This window comes from Haemaphysalis longicornis, unplaced genomic scaffold (assembly GCF_048455015.1).
Source record: "Haemaphysalis longicornis isolate Haplotype H1 unplaced genomic scaffold, Haemaphysalis longicornis Haplotype H1 scaffold_66, whole genome shotgun sequence".
NCBI lineage: Eukaryota > Metazoa > Arthropoda > Arachnida > Ixodida > Ixodidae > Haemaphysalis > Haemaphysalis longicornis.
In genome coordinates this window covers 1077202-1104509 of record NW_027526417.1, presented here as the reverse complement: position 1 = coordinate 1104509, position 27308 = coordinate 1077202, and the positions used below count along the sequence as shown (strand labels likewise).

Here is a 27308-nt window from a genome sequence, read left to right as displayed (position 1 = left end):
AGCAGCGATTTGACAGCTCGATCTTGCTTCTTTGTGTCAGCCCACGTTTCAAAAATCTTTCGTTCAGACAGAGGGTAAGCATTCAAGCATAGTAATGCTGCTTCAAGGTCTTTTAACCCACTAGTATACCTTGGTCAAACACTATGCAAATGATCAATTGTCCCTGTACAGCCTTACACAGAAGGCAGTCTGGGCTGTCCTCGCGTCCGATTGTATGCAGATACTTTCAGGTCAAGGCTACTTCAAGCCGCAGTCTGTGTAGCAAGGTTTCATTGACTTCTGTGAAGTTGAGGGGCATGAGCGAGCCAGAACCTTTGCTCGGGATCAGTCCTGGGGAGCTGTTCCTGTCAATTCTGAGGGTCAGACCAATGCAAGGCAGCAGCTTGTGCACGGGCTCTGTAGAGTATTGCGTTGCTATCTTGTCTTATGATGTGTGTAGCCAAAACAGTGTATATCCTTTAGCCGGCACAAGGCAGCATTTCCTTGACAGAGAATTAGTTCTATAATTGTAATTACACTGGCTAGTTTCTAATAATTTTTTCAAACAAAGAACACGACTACAAAGTGTAACAAAGGGAAGGGACAGCAACGACTTCCAGCTAGTGCCTTGTTTGAAACGTATGACCCATATAAATACCATGCGCTTTATAACATCAACATAGCAAAAACAGCACGACGCCATGCTGCAACTTTTCTGCTACGACCCCCATGAGCACTGCCAGCTTTCATGTCCGCAACCTCGTTAAACTCGGTTTCCCCTTGAGAACATGATTTTAGTGCTAAAGATGACAGACACACTTTACTGGTGCTTGCATCTATCAATTAAACACCAGCAAACGTCAGTTAATTTGAAATGATACGGGGTAAACTTGGAAGCTGGCACAACTCGGTGGGATGGGAGTGGCAACAAAAATCTGTGCACAATACAGCCCTGTTGTGGCATTTTTCAGCACGGCGACAGTTGTCACACCGCCCTTGTTAACCTATATTCGAATCTCCTGATACCATGGAGAGACTTGTTGCATTGGTGGCCCACTGGAATTACCATTGTGTTGAACCATGGAGCCTGCCATTCGAGTATGCGAGTCTGCCGATGGAAATTTTTTCTGGCGACAGTTGCACTGGGCTTCCACTGGGCTTGCACTGGACAGTTAGGGCTTCCACCCCGTGAGAGCCGTTCTAGGTCCAAATGCACCGAAACCCACAAGCGCCGTCAAAGTCGCCCACCCCAGACTTTCACTACCGCCTTCACCATCGCTACAGTTACATCTGGATTTTTTTAATTATTAGTAACGATTAATTATTAACAGTGACTCTACACGGCTAGTCAGTGAGTGGAAGTGGTTTGGTTTGTTGGGTAAAAATCAGAACAGACTGCTTTCACCATATGTTGTGAAGTGGGCGTGACAGTGACCCTGGCTCGTCAGTGAGCAGAAGTGGTCTTGCCGGTTGGGTAAAAATCAAGCATGACTGCGTTGAGGGGCAGACGAAGAGTGTGGAGCACGTCAGACATACTTTTAGCCTGTGCGATCAGTGTACGTGCTTTGTGCCATTGAGAAATTTAGCAGGTATATCCCGTGTATTGTTTTTTACAAGTTTGTCCGACATAACTTTATACACAGCGTTAAATCATTCATTCCTTTTAAAAGCAACACGAAGCCAGCAGGTGAGAAAGAAAAAGGTATGCTAGTAATACTAAAGGAAATTCAGGCTATTAGCAATGGTTCAGAACTACATGCAAACAATCTTTGCTAGCATGCACAGTAGCTGACGAAATACCGCAGGGTAACAGTAGCACATGCACACGTGATTGCAAAGGGGGTTATGGCATGTACAGGTAAGTGTGTAAGGTTGATTTAGTGCTAATATGCTGCGTGCACACGTAAATAAAAATACCCTGCAATAAAGATGAACAAGGCAACTGAGGTTAGATCAAATAGAAACAACAACTACGCAGAGTACCTAGATGGCATACGTAGATATAACAGTTCAACACAGCACGTAGCATCTGTTATTGCTGAAGCCACTGACGCATCACCTAGCCTGTCATAAATGGGCACGATCACGTACGTTTGGCGACATCGTAAATTTTGGAGCACACGAACACAACACACACGGAAAATGCCACAGTAACTCACGACAGATATCCGGCGCATTTTTTGGCCACGCTTGTAACGGCAGGGATCACGGCAAGTTGAAGCGAACGAACGAAAACTCGCTGTCACTGCGACGCACCATTGCTAACTGATGGGGCTCTAGATTATTCACGTATACACTCCTGCTGCGACGCGAATCTGGACACTTGCAAGTCGAGTACGGAGCAGTATCAAAGTATTTGCCTCGCGTTGTGATACCGACACAACACCGTGTATAACGATGACTGCGGCGCCAGCAGCTTCAGACAAACAAACCTCTGGAAAACTATGACGCACCACACACATCGGTCACGTTTTGAAGGCAACACGGTGCTTCGTACTTTACTGCACATTTTGGGGCAACATTTGGTTCTGATATATACGTACGTATTTGATATGAAAACATTGCGCTCTGCGCAAGCGCTGACAAGCACTTCGCGTTGCTGCCACGAATAGTCATCGGACTTTGAAGACTGTGAATTACTGCAGAAGATACAAGCGCGGTGACACAGGCTTGGAGCTGAACACCTCATATGAAACGAAAACACAGCGCAGCACCGCACCCATGACCGCACCACTCGTGAGCGACTCCACACAACGCCGACGCTCGTAACATTCTTGCTTGCCTCGGCACCGCGCGAAGCCGGAATATTTGAAATAGGCCAACGGAACCATGGAGGAAGAAAAATTTTTTCCTCCATGAACGGAACAAACTCGGAACAGACAAGCCCGTACTAGAGTGAAATCTACCCGTACGTATGCCAATACGGGGCCAAAATTCGCTCTTCGATGGAATTCGGCCTCTTCTCCATGCCGCTCGTCCGTAGGTCATCCGTAAAACCCGTGGTACATCTATAAAAAGTGCTTTGTTTACATAACTTCTTCCACGCGAGTGTCAAAAACAATAACAAACTCGAGTTTCGCAGAGAAAAATATAATGCAAACATCTACAAAGCATGTCTATGACGTCACGGTAACTAGGTAACGTCATATTAAAAGACAATAAACTCAGGCTAAAAATAAATCTTGATATTGTAATATTAGTGTGTCACTGCCAAAAATATATGCAATACTATTGAAGTAATTGCAGTGTAATGAAATTACGCAATTTTTTTTTGTTGACGTACGTCACTTCCGTGGGGCGCAGCAGCCAGTTCGGGGGGAATCGGCTCGGAAGCCCCGGGTTGCAGCAGACGCAGCCCTTTTGAAAACCTCCCTTTTGCGACCCTTTCATCGTGACGTACTTCCGGTTAAGCAGTAAGCGTTGGCAGTAGGTTTGTTGCACTTGCGTTATGTCCCTTCCGGTTGTTTGCTTTTAGCCAATCAGGGCTCGCCAAAAGGGACGCAAAAGGGACAAAACTCGAGAATACCGCCCCTGGCCGCACGGCACTCTCCATGTCCAGTGAGCGCCACAGCATGTACCGTCCTCCTGTGAGGGGTCTTTGTGGCGGAGTGTGGCAGCTCCCTGTCGCGTTGTGCGCACACAGCCTTCCACAAGTGCCCCCATGCGAGCACTTCCCAGTGGGCAAGGGCAAATGCTGAAGCTCGTGCCTGGGCTGTTGTCGCTCTGCAGTCCTCCTTGGTGTAGCCCGTGGCTAGGTCTCCTCCGGGCGAGCCACTAGTGCTTGCTTCAGTGCTCCTCTCTCTCCGCCTAGCCAGGTCGTGAGTGATTTCCGAGAGGGGCTCTCCTTGCCTCATTCCCGCCCTGTTTGCACCGGCCCCTTAATGAGGGGGCACACTGCTCTTAAAACGGCTCCTTTTAATTTTTAAGGGGACTCTGTGAACTCGTGGGGCTTTTCCCCCACTGATTTCAAATATGGCATTATTTTTCGTTCCCGAGGTAATTAGAGATGATTAGTCATTTCTGGAGTGTTTGTCATAAAGCTGTAATCTTTGTATTTTCCAATACTATGGACTCTGGTGAGTGCAATGAGAGAATTAGTTTGTCGATGCACCGCTTGGAACTAATTTTGCAGCTGATTAAACTTTCGTGGCACCAGTGACAAGAAACAATTTTGAGTGAATGTGCTGTAAAATTAGTTCCAAGCGGTGCATCAAAAACAGATTCTCGTGCATTCACCAGGGTTCATAGTATTGGAAAATATAAAGGGTACAGTTTTATGACTAACACTGTTTTGGCCATTGTTCCTCCAAAAATGGTTAATAACCTCTAATTATCTCGGGAATGAATTGACTGACTCAAAAAATAATGGCATATTTGAAATCAGTGGGAAAAAAGCGGCAAGACTGGCAAGTTTCACAGAGCTTACTTAAAAATGAAAAGGAGCGGTTTTAAGAGCGTGTGCCTCCTTAATTAAATGCTTTCATAGAGCCCTATGTAAGCCTGTCTTACTGCCTGCTTTCGTGACTCGCTGATTTGAGGGGTTTCTTATCACCTACAAGGTCTGTGCCCAGGCGCTTGTCATGCTTTGGTGGCACGAATGTTGAGGAGCCTTTGTTGACCCACGGGTGGGCTGGTTCGCCTGTGCCGCCATCTTTGTCAGCAGGGTGGGCTGACGGGTCCGTGATCCAACCACGGAGTTGCAGTTGAACACCGCTGCAATGAACTCCGCTTCAACGAAATATTTCCGATTCCCCTTGCTCGGGCCTGTTTTCGTTTCAGCGAAATTGTTGCTTGGTGGAACTGAGTTTTAACATTTATTTTGCGATATAATGTGCATAATGGCAGCTGCATGTAGATTTTTGAACATTCAGTGCACTCATTTTACACTCAGTAAACAAAAGCAAACGCATAGATGGATGCCATAGATCGGCGCAGGCCTGGTTCGCCAAGCCGGAGCTACAGCCAATCCGTATCCAGTTGAAATCGCGCGAATGTGTCGTGCTGGAGCTTGGCCGTTATGTTGCCGTTTTCCTTCTACCATTCTGCATAGCCAGGAGCAAAAAAGCCACCTCGCCCAATCGTAATCGTGAGGGTGCGCTTGTGATAAACTCGCCAAGCATCCTGCCAAGGTCAGATGCCCCTGTGCCCCTGGCCCGCTCCTCTCTTGGTCAAGGGAGAGGGCCCAGCAGCTGTCAGCAAATAATCAGCTCGGAGGAGGATATGCGCTGTGGTGCAGCAATGGGCACCCAAACAAACACAACCAAAGACAATAGAAGGGAAGGTTGAGCTCGTTCATGCTTAAAGCGCAGACCCAAGAGGAGGAGGACAAGCGCTCGCGTTGTCCTCTTCTCGGGTCAACATGAACCACGCAGCTGCCTGTGGCTGCTTTTTCTAACCACTGCAGTGTGTGGGCTATTTCTGCATGAGCGAGACTTTTCTCTGCATTTTCCGGCAATTTTGTTGTAGTGAAATTCAACCGTCGGAACACTTGGGGACATCGGGGCTTGCGTGGAAGGCTCAGACGAAAGGGAGGACACAGAGCTCCAGCTGGGTGCCACTCTTGTTGTGAACTTCAGCGAAATATTTTGTGGTTCTAGGGAAATAGAAGGAACTGCTTCCCCACTCTTTGCGTGTACTTGCACAACTGGCCACCCAGTTTGGCTGATTATTGGAATAGTTTTGTGGGATTGCAGCTGGGCCTGGTAGTGTTTGTGGCAGAGAAGAACGCGATTTCGGGTAGCTGCTGTGGCTTACCCTTACGGGGACACAATGACTGGCTGTACGAGCTGTGGCGGCAACACTCTGCGCCACGGAGCCAGAGCAAACAGCCTTCTCGTGTCCTCAACTCGTGCTGCCGCCAGGGGGCATCATTGCCCAGCAGCGTTCCCCGCGTGCAAGGCGCATCCTGGCCCAATGGGCCGTCTGCTTCGGCGGCGGGCCTACTACACACGGCTTGATGAGCTGGCTTGGCAGCGCCGCCTGGGTAACCGGTACCTGACAGTGGCACAGATACCTCAAGGGTTGGATTGCACTGCGGGAAAACAAAATGTGGAGAAAACACACAGACGTCTGGTCGCTTGAAAAATGCTACCTTTTGTGCCCTGCATGCCACAAATGGAACTATGTTCCGTAAATTGCGGAATACTAATTCGGTTGCGTTATGTATTACAAGAGCTGACAGAAGACAACTAGTCCTGACAGATAGCGGTTCTAAAAGTGCGCACTACTTTCTCGCCATTTGTAAACTACACTTAGTGGTAGCACTCGGTATGGATGCTAAACAGTGCGCTGAAATGACGAATTGTTTCAGTCCCGCTTCTTGTGCAGCCCCGAGCTTCTCTTTTGGGGCACACATTGAGTTATGCGTACTGCACACCAGTGCACTGCGCTCCTCAGAACGAGGTCCACGCAGTCGAAAGCAGCTTGCTCCTTGCTGTAGAACGCACATGAAACATGGACAGCTGCTTGAAAAATGGTGACTGGGGTTAGGCGTTTTTGAAGGCAACACGAAGTTTCAAGTCACCCTAACTATTCGAATTGCCTCAACAGCTGCCCCTGTTATCTGTTCAGACTAGTTGTGAGTGTGTCCGAAACAACCACGGCAGGGCGTGAGGAGGCCTGGAGAAATCTTCCCCAGTCGCGGCTTTTCGACACATCACTTGCCCTCGCTTCTGCTCTCCCACATCTGAGCCCTTGCGACCCCTCCAGCTGTTAATGACGATGTGCAGGGGGCAGGCTTCCGTCGAAGCCACCATTAATAAGATAGCGGCAGGTGTGGATTTCAGCACATGTCACAGGCAGGCTTAATTTAAATTAAATTAAATTTTTTAAAAATATGCTAGCACTTCTGATGGAATATAGGTCATTATCTGGCTTGGCTTTTTATTATAGAGCAACTTTATTTTCACAAACCAGGTCATCACGTTGCCGAGCAATGCATCTGGCGTTATCCGCTGGCAGCATCGACAAGATTACACGACCGCACAGTGACAGTGAACATCAAGCCCGAAGTTACACGGTAGGTTAAAAGGAAGATAGCATTTGAAATTGTTTGGTCGTCTAATCATGCTGGCGGTACCTTTCCATATTCATTGCAAGGCGACAGGCGTCAATTTCTTGTGTCGAAATGCATGCATCATTGCGGCATGCCAATAGCGACTACCCTTGCAAACATGGCGTGCAGGTGCAGCATAAATCGATGAGCATGGCGGCAGCATAGCGGGTCGATCGTTCTCTTACTCGGGCTCGGTTCTTGTCTGGTTATGCCGAAATTACCGTATTTACACGATTGTAGGTCGACCCTTTTTTTCAAATTTGACAATCCAATGTTGGGGGGTCGACTTAGAATCGAAGTGGAACCGTCTACCGCATGTAACGGCAAGAGAAACAAGAAGTCGGGAGTCTACGGGGTGGGTGCAGCGTTGCACCCATGGTTATGGTCTAAAGTGTGAACCACATGGGGCGTTTTCTGCTCGCGAAAATGCGCCGCGTGCTGCGTGCTACACGATCGGCGGCGGCAACATGGCGGCGCCACCAGCTGCGAAGAGGTGCGCGTAGCTCCAGCGACCGCTTTTAACCGCTCTTTAAGATATCACTGAAGGCACAAACGAAGACGTTTGTGCATGAAAGGAGGTGATAATGCGGTCGAGAACGACACTATAAAGCATTATCCGCGCCGCTAGGTAAAGCGCCAATCAAATATTCGCCACCATGGTAAGCCTAAACATCTCCGGCGGCGCCAGCCGGCTGGGGAAAGTCGTCAGGCTCCTCCCATTGCCGCGCTCGCCACGAGCCATATCGAGGTGCAACGGTAGAACTGGTAGAACGCGCGCGTGGAATCGTCCGCGCCGGCGTGAAAAAGTCACCCGCGCAACGCCGACGCACACGAATCGCGTGCAAAAACGCGTCAAGAAGCGTTTTATTCGTTTCTAATAAACAAAATGAGTATTAGCGAATCCCTTCATTCAATGCGCGGCGCTAATGTAGCCCAAATCATATCACATTGTTCAGTACACTTCCGAACACGATGGTGGGAGGTAGTCGCTCAAAAGTAAATCGCGCGCGGCCGCTTCCGCCAACCGCCATCTTGTTTGTTTTGGTATCGCGCGGCAGTTGCCACTGCCCATTGCTTCGATGGTTGCCATCTCACAGCGAATGTGCTCTTCCCACTCAACCCACAGCGCATGGTTATTCCAGGTGCTTATACAAAAGCTTTTCTTTTTTAACATCTACCGCGCATACCGCAAGCGCACGGCTCTTGTGGGAGCACCGATTATTGATGGTAGAGCCGCCGTGTGGGCTGACGGAAGAGCTTTTCTTTGTGATACGATTTTCTAGGCGGCGCTCGCATTTTTTTTGTTTTTTTAGAGATTCAATTTTTGGGGGTCGACCTACATTCGAGTCGACTTACAATCGTGTAAATACGGTATAGTTGTGCGGTTTAATGTTCTATCTGCCGGGTTATTTTTCAGCCCGCCTTGACTATTTTTAACTACACAGTGGATAAGCGATCGTCACACGTGTGGCGGTGCGCAATTATTTCCTCACCGTGTTTTACATTGCGCACGCGTCTGTGATGGCATGCACCGTTTGGCGTGCTAGAAGACAGGTGTCGCAAATGTGCTGGGGACCAGGGGAGAGCAACGTACCAGGGCACGGCGACCAGAAGGCGGTGAAAAAGGAAGCTGGGCGCCACGGGGACTTTACCGGCCCACGCCAACGGTTTTGTCGGTCGGCGCTTCTCTTTATCTCACTCCGCGCTCTGCGTGCTGCCTCGAGTGGCCTTTGAAGTTCAGGGAATCACCAGGGAAGCACGCCCATCATTTTCTTGTTCAGGGAAGCTCGGATAATTCAATTCTAGTCCCTTCCGACTTGAGAGGACTCGGTACGCGGAGGAATAACTCTGCAACAGAGGCAAGGACTGAGGCGAGAAGAGTGACCGGACCAGCGCAGCTTTCTTGCGTGAATAGACGCACGTACACTTCTTACAGTGTCGGCCAAAGAATAACACGAGAGCCACATGTGGCGTAAAATCACCTTACTTTTTAAAATGCTGACAGGGGCGGGACAAAGCGTGTGTTTGCACATACCAGGAGGCAAAAAGTTACTTCTGCGGCAGTCCCAATTTCTCTCTCTGTTTGGCCTTCGCCAAGTGCCGTGTCCCTGGCGCAGGTGCGGCCGGTGCCTGCGGCTGTTCCGGACGCAGTCGCAGCGTGCCAGCCACCTCCGGGACTGCCGGGGGGGGCGGCCGCCCAGGGGGGCCTCCCCCCCTCTGGGGCCAGGGAGGAGCCCCCACCTGCCGCCCTCCCCGTAGGAGCCCCGCCGGGGCCTTCCCCACTGTCGGGGCTACAACATCGGCACCAGGATGAAACTTGCCCTGCCACTGATCTCCGAGACGACTGATCAACATGGTCCAACTTTCAGTCAACAACGCGGGCCAGTGGCACAAGTGACCACGTTTAATCTAAACTGGGCATTCGTAAACTGTTTATGCTGTTTCGCACGAGTCTACACCGTCCTTCTGCTTGCACAAGCTTGCCGACGTCTGTCTCACATTGCCTGTAATGTGAAACTTCTGACTTGACGAGATAAATGACCGAGAGCTTAAATTGAGAAGTTACTACATGAACACATTTATTGAAGGAACTTGGAATCGTTGGAACTTAAAACAAACCCGTCATTTTACTCATCAATAGCGAGTCGCCAAGTCCCACTATCACGCAGTTTGGTTGCTTAGCTGTTTCGTCCAATGAACAATACTGTTAACGTTGTTTCGTTGACTAGATATGCTCCCCTTTGGCTTACTGCAGAAGTGCTCAACAGTAAGTTGGCGGTTAATGCTCTGGGTTGATTAGAATTTGAGAACACACCTGAGCTGACTTCAGTGCAGGCTGACCGTAACGTTGGGCTGGTGCAGCAGCCGCAAGTTTGAATCGCACACAGGGTCTCTTGCTTTGCTTAAGCGGTTTTCTGCCATTGGATACAAGAAGAGAATTCGGCAAAGCAACGTAAACTTCAGCAGGGAAACTGGCTACAAAGCGTACAAACATCCAGCAGAGCAGCTGTTCTGCTGCAATGGCTGCCAGACAATTGAAGCGGTCACGACCCCGGTCACGTCGATAGAAAACTGTTTGTGGCAATGATTTTGCCACTGTGTGCTGCCACTGCTAGTTGCTCGGCCGACTGACGACGCGCCTCAAAACGAGGATTTCAAAGGCGTCTCCTAAATTACAGAAGGATCGAGTCGGGGTTATATTTGGGAATTGTGTTATTAAAAAGGCCATCCAAGCAGACAAAATTAAGCAAAGACGAATGCATTTTCTCTTCACGACCCCCAGCGGAGCTGCTCTTGGTCGAGGCTTTCATGGGACGAATTTGTGGTTCCGTGGGCGCAGCCATGTGGAGAGGACTTTGTTGCGAGGGGGCATGAAAATCTGGTTGTTGTTGAGCAAAGAGAAAACATTAAGCATGAATGATATTTGCATTGTTTTTTACATTACAGATACACGAGTGCTTGATTTTTGCAACAGCAAAGAAAAAATACGCCGTGAAACAACAGAAAGCGCTCACGGCCTCCCCTCGGCAGTAACAGTGCAGTGCAGCGTGGCAGGCATGAGTTGACGCGAGCAGGAACGATCGGTGTGCCGGCCTCGAGGTGTTCCATGAAGCTTTGCGGTCAGGGGAAGCCAGGAGGCAGCGTCGCCGCTATAAAGCTGGGTTCGCAAGTGGCCAAGTTTTACCATGACTGGGCGTTCTTTTGTGCCTGGAAGTGTTGCTAGGCGATGCGCACGCACACTGCTCTAGTTCGATGCTGAGATGGCAGCCGCAAAATGTAACTCTAATCACTTGCACTGCGCTTCGTCTCCCGAGTTGTCAAGTCCGAAAAGAAGGCTGTTGGGGTGCATTCGAGTGTTAGTGTTCGATTTCATGCGGGATGCCGAGTGCCTTCGTTCTGAGGGGATTGGAACACAGTCTTTGTCGAGGTTGCCCTTGCCCACATGATTACATAGGTGTGAATGGTGGGAAGTGTGGGCCAGGGCTCAGCTCAATGTCTCCAGAAAGCAGCAGCAGCACTTGTGGCATTTTTGTCAGGCTTGTTTTCTCCTTTCTGATTTAAACAAAAGCCACTGCGCAGTGAAATTTGTTTGCATAGAACAAGTTTTCAACCTTTGTGCCTTAAAGTTCTTTTGGGCAATTTTTGTTTCCACCTTTTTCAAGTTTTGAAATTTAAAATTTTCACACTGAGTGCCTTTTGACCTGCAGAGAGCAGAAAGATTTTGTCTATGCAATCTAGTGTAATGTAGTTGGTTGTGCCACACTGTTTGGAACAAGTTTTTGCTTCACTAGGCACCAAATTCCTTCTTTGTGCACGTATTGCTGTATAAACTTTGATATCATAAAGTACTACGCGTCCTTCAGTCAGAACAGTACAGTATACTTCATACTTGAGCCAAGCAGTGTTCCATTTCTTTGATTTCATGGCATTATCCAGTTGATGCGCTTTTGAATGCAGAACAAATGGCGACCCCAAGGTGGTGTGGGTACCATGGAAAAGAAAAAGGTTGGCTTTGAGAAAGCCTCGGCATTAATACTCGTTTAGGGGACCTTGTTGCATAGCACTTCGGCGGATATTCGTGATAGGAGGACTAATGTGACAGTTGCGCATAAAGTTAGCGTATTTTTTACAGGCAAAGCTCCAGTGTCCTCACTGACGCCGTTGTGCACCAGCATGCCCTGCAGGAAAGCCAACTTTCCCTGGCGGTGATCGTGGGTGGCCAGAATCGAGCCTCCGATTGAAAGCAGGTGTCGATTTGCGCTGTACACCCCAAACCCAAATGTTACGCCGACGGAGTGCACACCCAGCACTCGCTGCTGTGGGTGTCCTGGAAGAGTGGTGTGTGTGCCACATACTCGCAGTGTGGGATGGGCCGTGAGAAAGCTTTGCATTCAACCATCGCTGTCGCTCGACGGAGGGGGCATTATTTTAGGGGCTCGGGCTGTCGGCGTGTTCTCATGTGATCACGGCACCAAAGCAGCGCCTCGTACTGAAAGGGTACAGTGGACAAAACCGGTTCAAAAGAAACTGGCACAGTTTGAAGATGTGTGTTAACACTCCCTGTACAAGCACGGGCTGTTACAGCCACTGGCCTGGTCGGGGGTGCTCAGTCACACCTGGTGCCGGGGCCTCGTTGACCTCCTCCAGGGCTCGTCCGTCACCCCAGACCCCGTTGCCAAAGTCCGATTCGCCACCGACTCGGCAAGCACGCAATTCCTCCGGCCGGTGCTTCTCTGGTGCCCAATCAGCGCGCGCAATCTTTGGATAAACTGCATGCTTCGCACCTCCCCAAGTTTCACGTTAGTGGAGATGACTGTTCAAAGAATGTAATTATAATTTATAATAATTGATTGAAGTTTTGTTACTGAAGTGTGAAAGTTAAAATTAAAAGTAACTATTAAAATTCTTTTTTAAAATATGCAAAGTCTTCCCCGAAACAGCCTGTATGTGTAGTCAAGAGTTTGTCTGGTCAGGTATCATGATGAGGAAGAAGATGCGGTCACTGACCAAGTCAAGGCAAAAACAGGGACGTTTCGGAACTTTACTGTAGCCACCCCATTTAAGCAGTAATTTCGGGGCCATTAAGGATCCCCAAGTGGCCAGAAGCATTTTTGCGAGAGTGCGGATGCTCGCGCAACGCCCACCTTTGGAGGTAGAACATGTGTGTGAGACCCTGCAACATCGGCTACTCGGAATGTATTTTGGGGCAAAGCCCAAAATACTCCCCCTCCCGCAAAGCAAATACGTTCGCTATCACCGAAACTACTCGCAATGAGAAATCACGCATAACTGCTTCCCCTCAACTCGACCGTGGACAACGCGATGAAAGCTCTCTCCCGGAGAGGAGGGGCGTTCTCTTCGGCAACCTTCGATATGTCACTGCCGGGGAGTTTTCTCCGCAACGTGGAGGGGTCTGGTGGCACAAAAAGGCAGGCATTGCTGCCTGCTCGCAAGCGCGCACTCAGGCTGGTAGGGCGTTTTTCAAGCAATAAATGTTTGCTGTCCAGTTGAAAGGGAAGCATTGAGTTCGTCACTCATACTCCGCATGCACTCACAACACAAAACGCCAAAACTGCGCACAGGAAGAAAAAGAGAAGAGGTTGCTGCACAGCACCGACGACGCCGGCTAGTCGCAGGAAATGCAAAAATGAGCCGCAAAGTTGACCAGCTACAGCCAATAGGACAGCCATGGCCCAAATGTGGTTGTTTAGACCATGCCAGGGGTGCATAATGAGGAGAACTGAAGAGAGCGCGGTTGGTTTCTTCATGTCTTTCACGGCGATTTGCGCGCTTGCTGCTTGACGTGCATGTGTAGTATTTGGCTCAGCTATTCCTGGCAGTGTAATCTTAACGTACTTGCATTTGGAACAACAAAGAGACGCCAACCAGTGCAAACAAAATGTACTGACGTTCATAATGTACCCTCCCAGCCAGATGGGATTCCGTCATGCTCTCGACTTGAGGTTTACTTGCACTGCACAAAGAGTTTTGCGGGCTCCCTTTAACTCCTTTGTTACCGCGGGAAAATTGACCGATTTTTTAGGGGTCCAAGAAAACTTTCTGCTAAAAAAATTGGTTAGCTACTAATTACAGGAACACAAAATGGAGATTATTTAACGGCCTTTCTAATAACACACCAGTTTTTTAATTGTTTTCATATATCATAGTTACGAAAAATATTAAAATCAAAATTTTTGTCAAAATGTTGAAAAAAATGATAAAAAGGAGTTGTATATAACAAACCGCTGGTAGTAGAAAAAAAATTACAGTATGCATTTTGCAGGGAAACATTTCAAAAACATGCCCTAGAAAAAATGTCAACGTGCACGAACAGTTTTTCACATATAAAAAAAAAAACGTTAGCATGCGCGGTGCTCGTGTCATGCAGTGAAGCCCAACCTCCAATTCAAAATGTGCAATTTCAGGTGGTTCCACAGAAGAACTCTGGCAGTTTCACATTATCACAGGCACCAATTTGCCCCCACATAATGTAAAAACATCTTGACAATGACTGACTTTGCGTTTACAGCGAGCAAAATATTTGGGACAAGCACACGATGCGGAAAAACATGCATGAAGTTGAAAACGGAACTCTGTGGTTGATGCTTGTTGACATTCACGGTCAGTTATCTCTCAAAACGTAAAGTTGAGCTTTATTATCATCTTCTTGCTCGCAATCGTAGCTTTGCTTACAGGAATGAGGTGCAATGCGCTGGAATCGTGCCCTGCAAACTTTGGCTGTGTAGCTGTTGCGTGATAAAAAAGATCAGCACAACAAGCCTCCTCTGTTTTGCAGCGCCACCTAACATTTTTCAAATGAAACAGTACAAAACCTTATTGGCGACTCCGTCCAAATAGACAGTTCAACTAAGCAGCAACACTAGACCCCCGGAGATACCTTCGTATGGAAACGAAAGTGGCAGGCGAACAGCTGGCAGTGTGTAAGGCCGGTTTGAAGCACTGTCCTCGTCAGAACAGATATCTGGCGACTGGGTGTGATCTTTTGACTTGCATCTGAAGTTCTTATCGCAGAAATCGGGTTAGGGTTCAGTGAAATCGGGAGCAGCATGCTCCTGATGGCGGACGCTCAAGGCGCCATGGCAGGTAGCCTTGAAGTTGGGTAACTGCGTAGTAGGGCTAAATATGAATTTTGTGATGTAGAAACGAAACCGAAACTGTTGCAAACTGTTTGCGAATGGTCCTGGGGTAAGTAGAACTACCACACAACTCAGAACCACGTGCGCAAAGGCAATAAAACTGCCTAAAATCATAAAGTAGCTTTGCAAACAGGCACTGCTTGACATTTTCAGCCGATTTCTGGGATTATTACTGTCAGAGTGCGAACCTGACAGTTGAAAATCGTTTGCTGGTTCATCATTCATGCCCTGATAGCAAAAAACAAATGCTGATGCCGAATAATTACGAGTGGCACACATTCTTCATTGTTGGCAGTGACGCGCGATGACCACGCCCCTTGTTCACACTCAGGTGATTCAAACGCGTGTCACAGGTCACGTTTTTGTTGCAAAAATGAAAACAAAACTCATTTTCAAAGGCCATTTTCTGATCTAACTCCAAAATTCGCACAGGTCCTTGAAAACCCTTGAATTTAGAAGGGTAAATTTCAAGACCTTGAAAGTCCTTGAATTTTAAAGGGTCCTTGAAAACCTTCGATTTTTCTGGAGAGAACCAATGGCCCTATCTTTTCACAAGAATTTTATGGGTTTGTCGTGATTTTTAGGTGTTAAATATGGAAAGAAACATTGTAACAATCAAGTTTCAGTGTATTGCGTGAAATTACGAGTTGTGGATTCTCATTATTACGAGGCAACATTGGGAGCAGCACTCCTTAATGGAATTCATGTCACGATACAATCTCGTGAAAGCCGGCTTCTGTTCTCTATCTTGCATGTTCCATCTAGTCTGTGGACGGCTTTTTTTCCTCATACACTCCATCTGCGTTTGCTTTTACGTGCAAATGGTGGACGTGTACATACACTCCATCTGCGTTTGCTTTTACGTGCAAATGGTGGACGTGTACATAGTTCATCCTGCCTTGCTGCAACACTTGCTGAGTTAATTTCAGCTGATACTCTTGCTGACAAAGCAGGAGATGCAGGCAACATTAACAAACACCAAGAAAAAAAAACAACCACCTCTAAATATAAACTATGAAATAAAAAATAAAGCTGGGGGAGCATTCATGAACCCATAGTGCCTATCTAAATGTGCATTAATGTTCTTCGGTATTAGGCGATATCAAAATTTTGCGTTGTGTTGAAAAAGTTATAAATAATCCCAGATAAAACATAATGGGGATAAAACCTTGAAAATGTGTTTTCTGCTCCTTGAAAGTCCTTGAAAACCCTTGAATATTTGCTTTTGAAGGCCGTACGAACCCTGAGTTACTCCAAACAGCTTTACTTGTCTGAGCAACGCCTTGAGCAATGCGGCAATGAAAAGAGTTAAGCAACGCGTACTTCGCCTTCAGCGAGCAGTTTTACAAGCAGATCTACGGAACTGCCATGGGAGCTTCTATATCCATTACCACTGCGAATTTGGTCGTGGAGGTCATTGAGCAGAAAGCCCTCGCTGATTTCGCTCCCAAGCCCAAAATATTCGTCCAATGGGAATGGTGCCCCACGCTCCTGCGTCTTCTCAACTCGCCATATGAGTGTGATGGCAGCTTTCCTTTGCTCGATGTCCTGGTGAACCGTACTGGAGCCAGCCTTTGCACAAAAAAGTGGTGCGTACTGGACGTTGCCTGAATTGTTACTTGTGCCACCCAGCCTGTCGTTTCTTCTCGTGTGACGCGGCCAACACGTATTTGCTCAAGTGGCGACGAAATGAGGAAAGAACTTGAGACATCAACACATCGAGAATTACTGACGCACCCGGAGACGTTGGTTAAGTGTCGAAGACGGTGTCCTCCTCCACCCCAGGGCCAGTCATTTCGAAGATCCTGGGGTGGCCGCACCTTTGCGAGGTATTGCGCACATGCTTGGGAAAGGTCGCTTGGACAGCAAGAGAGGCTGCCGGCTGCAAGATGCCATGCGCAGACTGTGGCTGCAGTTCCCTCGGCGACTTCATCAGGAGATTAGGGGAACACCAAAGGGCAACGAGAAAGCGTCGAACGCCCGGGCCGAGCATGCCGATGATCATTCCATCGACTGGGACAATGCCGCCAAGGAAAAGAACCCAACCACGAGATTACTTTTGGAATCCGTGTTCATTGAGAACAGAACAGATGGCAGTCTGCCGGCACCCATTCATTACGTCACATTTTAGAATAAGAAGTGACTTGCGGCTCTTGCCTGCTTAGTGTGATCAAGGAACCGGTACGGGTTCCGAAACATCCCTGTTTTTACCCTGACTTGGTCAGTGACCGCATCTTCTTCCTCATCGTGATACCTGACCAGACGAACTCTTGACTACACATACAGGCTGTTTCGGGGAAGACTTTGCACATTTTAAAAAAGACTTCTAATAGTTACTTTTAATTTTAACTTTCAAATTTTAGTAACAAGACCAATCAATTATAAATTTTAATTTTTTTAATTATATTTTCTGAATAATTTTATAAAATGGGCTCTCAGAGGTGAAATTGTTTTTGCGCCAAGTGATCAGGGGCCGTGGCGGGTGCTGTTGGCGGTGAGCACGAACACGGGCAGCGCTGCGTAGTGCGCCTCCGTGACTCGCCCATTTGTCGTCTGCTTCCCTCGGGCTCCCTGCTGTTTCTTGGCGCTCGGTGGACGTCTGATGCTTGTCCGCACCACAGTTTGCGTGCGCGTAACTCTTTACTTAATAAAGGACTTAAAATCGCGCACACTAGCTCGAGGCGTTATTTAAAGTATCGTTTTGGGTATACCGCTCTGGAAGAAACACTGCCGGCGTCGCCCCAGTCCTAGCGAGGTCGGTCCTGTGCGGAGCGCGAAGAGTCGGACAGACAGCTACAAATACAGTCGCTTCTTATTCTTATTCTACAAATGGGACAGACAGCTGCTAATAACCGACATCTACGAAAATGCGAGACCATAACAAATACCAGGCCTTCGGGGCTGTCGGCTTTGGCACAAGGCATTACAATTCCGGTAATCATACGTAAGGTAAAACCATTATTGCCACATTGCCGAACAATCGAAAGTATTGTGCCACATCATTTTGCACTGTCAGGGGCTGCAAAACTGTAGGTTGAGTTCCAAATAACCGTGCTGGTTTTATACCAGGCTTCTAACCACTATGGAGGTTTATTGAGCAAAACGAGTCACCTGTATGGTAAAAATACAGTAACACTGTTTGTTCAGACCTGGAGGGAAATTCGGTACATTTCCCACAGTCCCAATGTTGAGATATGCATTATGGGAAAACTGCACTCAAGAGGAAGCGCAAGAGGTGGAGAAAACTTTTTTTAACCGTAAAATCGAGCTGATTAGTGGGCCGCGCTTTCAGGCCAGGACACGAGAATAAGAGTAATTTTCTTCAATTCACAGAACGCCATCCTGAGTAGACCAGGATTTGTTGTTTACGCCTGGGAGGGTTGGAAAACCATAAAGAGCTGCTTGTAAATATTTATCGGTTCCGATGCTTGTGATGTATGCACATATATTATTTGTTGCATTCGTTAGAGGGTATATTACACCTTCAACACCGCAATCATGTGAATTGATTGGGTTGAGAGTCAGTTAGTTATGATAACGATGGTTACAATAGAAATTCGGAGCACAAAAGCTGCCTTCGAGTAGTCTGGACAACGTTGTCTGGGGTGCGATCGCAGTGGCGTAGCACAAACCTTCTCATTGTATTTGCACGTGAATAAACGACGCACGCTGCGGATATGCGCCTTCTTGCACGGAGCCACAACGAAAGCCAATTTGTGAAAAAGGGAATGTATGCCTTACAGCAAAATATTCACACGATCTTTGTGAGCCTCCCAAGCATCCCCAAACCTACTAATAAGGCATTTTGTGACGGTGCAAAACAAATAATGCGTTGGGCACAGAAAACAAAACAAACATCCATCTGAGACCAGTTGCAACATCGAAAGAAATAGAAGACAGCCGCTTTACTTCCTGCTGCGCAAGGCCATGGTGGGGCTCGCCAGCTTCATACGTATCATTAGCCTGTTGAGTCTTCATAAGAGCATCTCAAAATTACTGTGTGGAAGCCTACGCATTTTGAATACTTATCGAGGAGCTCTGAGCGCTGACCCTCACGAATAAGCTAGGGAGGACGGGTTACACACGATCTTCTGACCGAGGCTATGAAGAAAGTTGTTCTCTCTGTCCTCATGGGTTGCAAACTTAGTGGGGGATACAGCTTCTAATTATTCAGATGTGTCAGAAGTTAGCAAAAATAACTAAAGTACTTGAAATGCGCCTTTTAATGCAGCAAAGCGGGCCATTTCTAGCACAGGCACTGCTGCCCCACATGAGCGGAGTGTAGCAGACGACAGTGAGGCGGGTCCCTAAGCCGGCGTCAGAGCCAGGGGGCGCCACTCAAACATCTCACCTCCGATAAATCGAGTTCCAAGTGCTATTTAGGAGAATAGTTAACTAAATTGCCTCTATAACTGGTCTAGTTTGGTACTTGGTGAGGAAATTGTAGAGGATCCGGTATTGATTATTATGTTTTCAAAATTGTAATTGCGCGCAGAGCTGCAGCGGCTCCCACCCTCAGCTCTCCATATGCGCGCAACGGCAGCTGAGCGCTGCAAAGCCATGCCCATGCGTTCGTGTCACTCGGAGCTGTGCAAGTCACATGCACGTTGTGTTCATAAGCCTCGCCCACCAAAGCGTGACGTTCTCATGACTGCCGAGTGCGGGCGCGACCTGCACCCCGCGAATGCACTGCCCGACGCGGAAGTGTTTTGCTTTCTGATACTACTGAGGTGGTTTTTGTGAAGCGTTTTATGGCTTTTTCACGCCTGAATTTCGGTACCGACTTTGCCAATCACAGCCAAACAAACACTGTGGTGCAGTCCTTCATTTCTGGAAGTAGTTCACAGCAAATGCTCAAAGTGTTGGCCTAGCATACCAATACATAACTGCACGCAATCTTTCAGTCAACGTGCAGAACGCACAGTCATGTCCTCTGGGCCAGCGCTGTGGTGATTCTGTCCTTGAGATCCTGGAGGCTTGCTGGAGCTGTTTGACACCCTACGTGCCCCCAAAGGAAAAAGTCGGTGGCCATGGTGAAGAAAACACACAGCACGAGAGGACGAATGTAGCGTTGGCACGGCGCTGAGAGGAAGTCTGCGACCGCTTCCTGGAGAGTGCAGTCTGTGCCCGTCATGTTTCCTTCGAAAAAGTATGGCCCTGCGGAAAGTTCCACGCCACAGTTTTACGGACCATTGCCATTGGCGCATGCGCTCTTGCACTTCGTCGGTCCCAAGCACATTATTCAGAAAATTTTCATCTTGGTCTCACTGGGTGAGACACCAGTTGCAGAAGTCGAGCATCCGTTGGAAGTTGCTGTCCGTGAGGCCCCGGTGCAGAGACAGGTGATCACTGGGGTACAACTCGTGCTTTGACAACTCTCCAAACTGAAGCGACATTGCTTTGGGATGCATCAGCGATTTGTGGCTTCCCGCTGACGTAGGCTAAGACACAAAATCTTCACTGAGGATGTGGAAACGTCTTCTTCTCTGTGGCTGTACCACTTCGTTGAACGTCGTTTTGAATGTGGGAAGTGGTGGCATGCGATGGCCGGGCTGTCGGGCAGCATACGGGCTCAAGTGGGCTCAGGCAGGGATCCCATTCACATTCACCTATGCAACAACCATCAGTCATCGAAAAATGGCCTCACGCCCCTGCAGCCATGTTGCGTGGCGGAAAGGACAAAACAGCCAATGCTGAAGGCATCTGATTTCCAGATTACAAGGGTCTCAGTTTCTTTTACTTTGATCTGCTTGTATATTGTTTGCACACGCATCAGGCCGCCGCATGCCAGTGGCAGCAGGTCGCGGCCGCACTCGGCACTCGTGATGACAAGTCACAGTTTGGAGGGCAAGGAGATTCCAGGGGAATGTGAACACGACGCCGCTTGGCTCTGTTCGGGCCGAAGACGAAGCACAGCACGCGGGTGACGTGTACTGCTCCGAGTGGCACGAGCGCATGGGCGCGGCTTGGCGGTGTTTAGCTGCCGCACGGAGCCCGTTGCGTGCATCTGGAGAGCTGAGGTTGTCAGCGCTGTAGCTCTGCACACAATTACGATTTTGAAAATATAATTAGCGATACCAGGTGTACTCATGATCCTCCACAATTTTCTCATTACAATCGAGCACCTAACTAGAATAATAAAAGTTAACTAGCAAATGCTGGTTAATTATTTCCCTATCTGGCACTTGGTTTTATAGCGCCCACCACGGCCCCTGATCACTTCACGCAAGCAAATCAGTTTTACCTCCAAAAGCCTATTTTTTAAAATTACTTTAAAGTATTCCCTCGAACACCCTGTATACAGCGCTTGTCAGCAGAAAAAGACCAAATCAATCACTCAGATTTGTGCAGTGCTCGTATAGTACTTGGCAAACTCTTTGTCGAGCACCCCCTCGTCATTCAAGGCCTGCTCCTTGTGGTTCTTCTGGGCGATTGCATTCTTGCCTGGCAGCGCGGGGTGCTTCCTCTTAACCGAGCATTGGCGAGTGCCCCTAGCAGCACCCAGTGAGTGGCGCTTGTTTTTCGGCCAATCCCCCACGTAGGTATTCTTTTCTTTTTGTCACGCAGTGCGCGTGGGCGCAAGCCTGGCTGAAACAGGGCGCCTGCCCTGCGAGTTTTTGTTCTTTCCCCGTTCAAAAAGCTCGTTCCAACCTCTACTTCCTAATTTTTTACCCCTTCTCACTTGTGATTGTGATATGCCCTTTCTTCATTCAAATGCACAAGTTTCTAATTTACAGTTTTGCGTAACGGGCGCATTACATTCCTGGTTGATCCCCCACGTAGGCACTGTGTTGGTAGTTTTCTGCACATGGACAGCGCAACCAAGAGCTTCAAAAGCTCTGCTGTTAAAAAAAAAACGCGGCAGGTGAGGCAGGTACGGAAATGACAGGCATGTACCCTCGGCCAACAGGCACGTTGGGGGCATCCGCAAGTTCTGCACCAGTGCAGCAAACTCTCGCAGTGAACGGGACTTTGTTTTGGACTCATGCAAAACAAAGTGTTACCTATTCATTTTTTTTTTTCAGTGCATGAGTAGCACTTCATTACTGTGTGTGAAGGTTGTATTATTAGGCATATGTGAATGTTTCATTACTACGCAAGTTTGTGTGTTTCCCCCCAAGTCGTATGTATGAGAAATTCTGATAATTTTAACTTCTTATAATTCAAGCAGTGTGTGGAATTCCTTCGAGTCTAAATTATTGCGAGTCTGCTGTGTACGGTGGCTTAGCGTGACAAGTGAATGGAATCTTGGCATATGTGTTCCATTATTTTCACCCGCCGTTCCCAAACTGGGAGTGAACTCCAAGCGGAGGAGAGGAGTTGCAACACTGGCCGTGCACTTGGCAACCACTGGCGCTGTGCCCCCTGCCAGGGGTGCCCACCACAGCGGAGGTGCCTGGTGGGGTCTTTCGGGATGAGCTGGGAGACGCGGTTGTTCAGAGGAGCCAAGTGAATGTCTCGGCACAGTGAAGGGCGGTCTCTGTTTTTTCCAAAGACCATCGAGACGTGGCCCCCTGCAGGCGCCCACTATTCCACGCCTGCAGAGGAGGAGGCCGAGGCGAAACACGCAGAGTCCCCTGCGCAGTTGGGCTCCCTTCCTTTCTCCAGCCTGCCTTTTTTCCCTTTTCGGAAATGCCAGTGTACTGCCTAGCTCAGGTGACAACCCACAATCGCTGCACGCCTCAGATTCTCAGTACAGTGTCCTGGACCTCGCTGTTCAGAAATGTCTCGGGCTAATCTCTTGTCGCGAATGATTCCAAAAACTGGCGCAGGGGATGCAGATCTGCTTGAAAGAGAGAGTTGCAGCACCTGACCGAGCACGCACCCATCAGCTGCGTGGCCCAATCAAACCTCCGCAGGGATTCGCAAGTGTTTTCAAATAAGCCATAGTTTGCCTATCGAGAGTCTATTTCAATTAATACATGGGGTAATCTAATCTTACAGCTGACTTTCAGGTGAGCGAGAAGGCGCAGTGAGTGCAATTTCAAAGGGAGAATGCGGCGGAGAAGACATGAGGCAACGGAAGTGCATTTCTGGTCTGCAGATGTGTTGTTGTTCCGAGAGCAGGCGCCTCCTACTGCGTCTTGCACATGGGAACACCTACGGAGCCCGAACAAGTCGCCTCATTCGGCACTGTCATAGTTCGTGTCGGTGCACCACCATCAGTCATGCTCAAGGTGCACCCACTATTTACGCCGAACCTGGCTCGGAATGGTCCGTAGTGTGTGCTTCCCTTCGGGGGATCTGCCAATTCCTCGTTGGCTTCGTAAAAGGCGGGCTTCAACTGGCGTCACCCAGCCACGAAGGATGTGGCTCTCCCCCGTAGCACTGCCCATTACACCTGTGTGCCTTTTACTGCCAGCCATTTTGTGGCACCTAGCAACAGAGTATGTGTGCATAATGCTTTTCAATGTGTGCTCTTCTATTGAGAACTGTTACACTGCCGTTGCCCTTGTGTGTATAATTGTAGTCTTGAACTTTTGCTGCTGTTTTGTTACGTGCGATTCACTTTCATCTTTGCTTAATTTGCTCACATTGTGTTCCTATGCATGTTGTACCTACTGTTGGGGTGGGTAGCTTCCGTGCTGTACACGTTGTTTTGCATGCTGGGGCAAGGTGCAGTGATCACTGTTGCTTCTGCATATCGTCGTACCGCTCGTGCATATTGATCGCCACGAGTACTGGACGTGATCAGGCCTTAGCGTACAAAGGATTCTGCCCTTGGGATCAAATAGCTGCATTTATGTTGTGTTTAGCGCACAAAACGCGAGCGTGTTGCAAAATAAAGGCTGTACAGAAACACTGAACTTGTCCTCTGTTTCAGCACATGCGTAGTTGACGAAGTAAATCTTCACTGCAGTGTACTGTCGACATGGGTAAGATGATGGTGTGCAAAGGGAAGTTCCTGGGCTTCTACAGGTGTGCAAAATGACTGCACTATCCCATGCTGTCCACACAAGCACAAATAGTGGGCGCACGTTTCTAACAACTGGGAAAACCGGAAACCATCGGGGATCTCCTGAAAGAATTCTGGGAAAGCCTGGGGAATTAGTGCTCCTATCTGGGAAAATTAGCGGGGGCACGCGGCTATTCCAAACTTTCGAATACCGAAGCGAATAACGCAAAATTAGATTTGGCTTCGAATCGAATGGCGCCATTAGGAAATTGCGGATTGTTGCGGATAGATTTTCGAAGTTGCTAAACATGCACCGCCGTTCTCCGCTAGCGGCAACAGCTTTTTCCCGCAGTGCTCCGGTTGCGTGCGAGCAAATGGCAAAAGCGAGGCACTTTTGCGGGGCGCATCTCAATTTGTTTACCTGGCACGTTGTAACCGAGTATAGTATAGTATAGTATAGTTAGTATAGTTCACTATTACTCTTACTGGCTTGGATTCTGGATTTCAGTTTTTAGGAACCGAAACCAAAACCAACTGATACAAACAAAACTCTTCCTGCTATTTCAATACTCCATGGAAACGTCTTTTAACAGAAGGCATACCGTTTTTTTAGTGAGCTAGCTTTTTGCGCCAAAAAGCTTACTTTTTATTAGGAAGTTTTTTTTTTTTCTTTCAGAAATCGTATCACGATGGCATCAACGATGGCGATGCCCAGCTGTTTGTTTTGATTATAGTGAACTAGTATTCTAGTTCACTGTAGTTTTGATATTTTGCCAGAGCCCTTCTTTCTCTGTGTTTGACTTCCATTTTCTCTCGTGCCTGCGACGTTAGCCGGCCGAGTAGCCGGGTAGCTTGCGGCTCTTGGCGGTGGCGGGGCGTGAATATCAGTAGTTGTTGTTTCCCTCGGGCTTCGCTCACTTGCTTCGAACGAGAAGTGAGTTTCGGATGTGTAAGAGTTCAGTTGTTTTTGCTCCAGGATGTGTACGTGTTCGGCGTGTTTGGCAGCGCGAATGTGATAGCCATGGTGATCAGCGCCTGCAGTTTGCAAAGCAAAGCTTTGCGGAGGGCTCGGAGAGTTCATTTTGCTCGTCGGTGGTTGCGCTCGGACGACGGGTATGATAACCGAAGATAAGTTCGAGCACGATGATGATGATGATGATAGTTAGGCCTTCCCCTTTGTAGCGGGTGATCAACAGAGTACGGCTCCTTTCAACGCCAGGGTTGCCACTTCTCAACCCGACCATTCGAGCTGCTGGCACTGACCTGTCTGGCAATCTGTGGACTTCCAAGCGTCACTTCCCAGCTAGCGGCCAAAGCTGCTGTGCTTTCCGTCACTGTCTTCTCACCGCAAGCATGCAAAGCTCAGTTTCGTTGACCGTAAGCTCCAAAAGACTGTAGAGCAAACTTAATGGGAGTATATGGAAGAATGAACAACTTGGCAGTGGTTTGTGAACATGTTGAAGTGGCGCTGTCTACACGGACACAAGGAGGAGGAAGTAGAGTGCTGTGGTCCATGTCAAGTTAGCGCTACTTCAACATCCTGTGCCCAGCGGTTTGTTGCAAATGTGAATTGTTGAAATGCAAACAGATTGCAAGAGCTGTTGTGAAAACATTTTTGGCAGAATTACTGAAGTGGCTTGGCCTGTCATGTGCAGGCATCAGACTCGTCAGCTAAGGCATGAGCTGCTGGAAGGATGAAAATATCATGCTGAAGAGGCCATCGTCGGCACTTTGCCATGTCCACAATCGCTGACCAAGCAGTCTCTTCTCTGTGGCCAGCAACACGCGCCTGTTCTTACCAAGTACCCAAGCGTACCGTTTGGTAGCTAGCATTGTGCCAGCTGCTCAACCACAAAGGCCATGTTTGAAATTTAATTTTACTAGTGGCAATTCCAGCTGTACTTGGGTGCTCGATCAAGTGGTGCACGTGCCCTCAATAGTGCCCAAACTTGTTGATCATTGATTGCAGACCACTGGTTGTTTCCCCTTGTTCAGTGCCTCTTGATGCTGCTGTGGTTGTCTGATGGGCTCAGCCCCGTTCCTGAGGGAACCCGTTTGTACGAAGCAGTCGGCTGGCGTCCAGAGAATGCCTCGCGTCAGTGGAAAAGTTTATTCTTGATGCAACCCGGTGCATGACCGGTCAGGACGTTCTCCTGGCTTTGCTGTTGTTGCCCGTGGCAAGAGGCTACTCTGAGCGGCAGCAGGCAGCGAGCTCCCTTGTCCCCTTGTGCCGCGTGCAAGGTGGTGGCCACATCTTTCCGCTCTCGCGTCACCAGAGTGCATGTTCAGTGCACTGGTGAACACAGCTCAGGTGCTTAGCCTAGTGGCACTGCCAGTATTCTCAGTTATGCCACACGCTGCAGCTGCTTGTGAGCCTTTTGGCCTGCTCCTTGTTTGTTGAGAAACGTGCATGGAAGTCGTGTGGCAGCAATCACAGTGGGCCTCTCAGAAAAGGCTGGTTAGATTGAACGCACGCCCAGAGGGTGCTGCTTTTTGGTGGCACCCTCAGGGGGGGCCACGCGCGCTGTTGACGCATTTGGGCCGGTGGGACTCCCTCGCAGGCAGCACGGCCCGCGCCCCCAGCCGCGCTGCCCGCAGTGCAGCTGCGCGACGCCCTCGCCTCGCAATTTCAAGAACCACCAGCGCCCCTCTGCGTGCAGCCACTGCGGCAGGGCCTGTGTGCAGAAGAGCAACCTGGTGACCCACCTGCGCGTGCACGCGGCTCTTCCGCTGCCGCTTCTGCCCCGGCAGAGGGCGGGAGGCCACAGAGGACGCCGCGAGGGGCGCACTGTCCATGAGCGGCAGTTAATGTCCCTCGACCTTCTGGTACAAGCAGTTTCAAGGTGCTGCTGGGAACTCTCGGGGAGCAAAGGAACACGCATGTTGTCAACTACTCCCCACCAAAGTTTGTTTCCACCATTTGGGCAGTGTACCGAAGAAATGAGCACAAGCCACAGTAAAAGGTTTGCAGAGCACATCTAGTTGAGGCCTTCACAGGCCACAACTTTTACTTAATTTCGGGCCATTCCGGTCCACAGCTATTAGGTGCAAAGCATCTCTTAGTCGACCCTCCGTCGTCCGGCGTTCGCACCTCTCCTCCTCTTCACAGCACCTGTGATAACGCCGCCCTCTCTCCTCTCCTCCTCTCCACCCACCTGTGCGCTAGTGCGTGTTGCTCCTCCTCTCCACTCCCTCTGCTCTGCAAATAAACCCGTCCGCGCTCCACTCAGTTGCTTCTTCGGTACTGCGCCGTCCGATGACTGCAAATGGACGCCAACAATTCTGTCAGCGAACTGGCTGGCACACCTTCAACTAGCGCCAGCCAGCACACTGTCAGAACCGCGAGCACCTCCGAAGACAAGGCTGCACAGAGGAGAGCTCTCGACGCCGAACGTTAACGTCGAGCAGTGGATTCCTCGCTTCGAGAACGAGAAGCCGCTTTGAAACGCCAGCAGTGAGTAGCTGATCCAGATGATGTTCGGCAACGTGACAACGCTTCGAAACGCCAGCGTCGGACAGCGGATTCTTCGCTTCGAGAACGAGAAGCCGCAAAACGTTCCCCACTACTCGATAAATAAAGAATACATTTAATACGCTACTACACATGTCTTTACCCTACCAACCAATTAACACGCTACTACACGGCTTTGCATCCCCTCAGGGTTCCCACGTAGGAAGATGGTGCAATTTTTTTGCCAGTTTCTGGCACCGCGAAGAAAAA

The 27308-nt window shown here is 48.9% G+C and overlaps 1 protein-coding gene across 8 annotated transcripts in view; it reads left to right on the top strand.

The window, feature by feature from the left end:
• Nucleotides 1-26595, top strand: part of LOC144144205 (uncharacterized) — a 91920-nt gene extending 65325 nt beyond the window's left edge. For 6 of the 8 annotated variants that reach the window (XM_077675570.1, XM_077675569.1, XM_077675573.1 and 3 more), the window contains one exon: nt 26149-26595. In XM_077675570.1, the coding sequence (XP_077531696.1) occupies nt 26149-26569 (421 nt within the window). In that variant the 3' untranslated portion in view covers nt 26570-26595. Of the gene's footprint in view, nt 1-6894; nt 6998-9150; nt 23499-26148 lie in introns of those variants that run through there. The other 2 variants (XM_077675571.1, XM_077675575.1) reach the window with 2 other exon arrangements.
• The last annotated feature ends 713 nt before the right edge of the window (nt 26596-27308 follow it).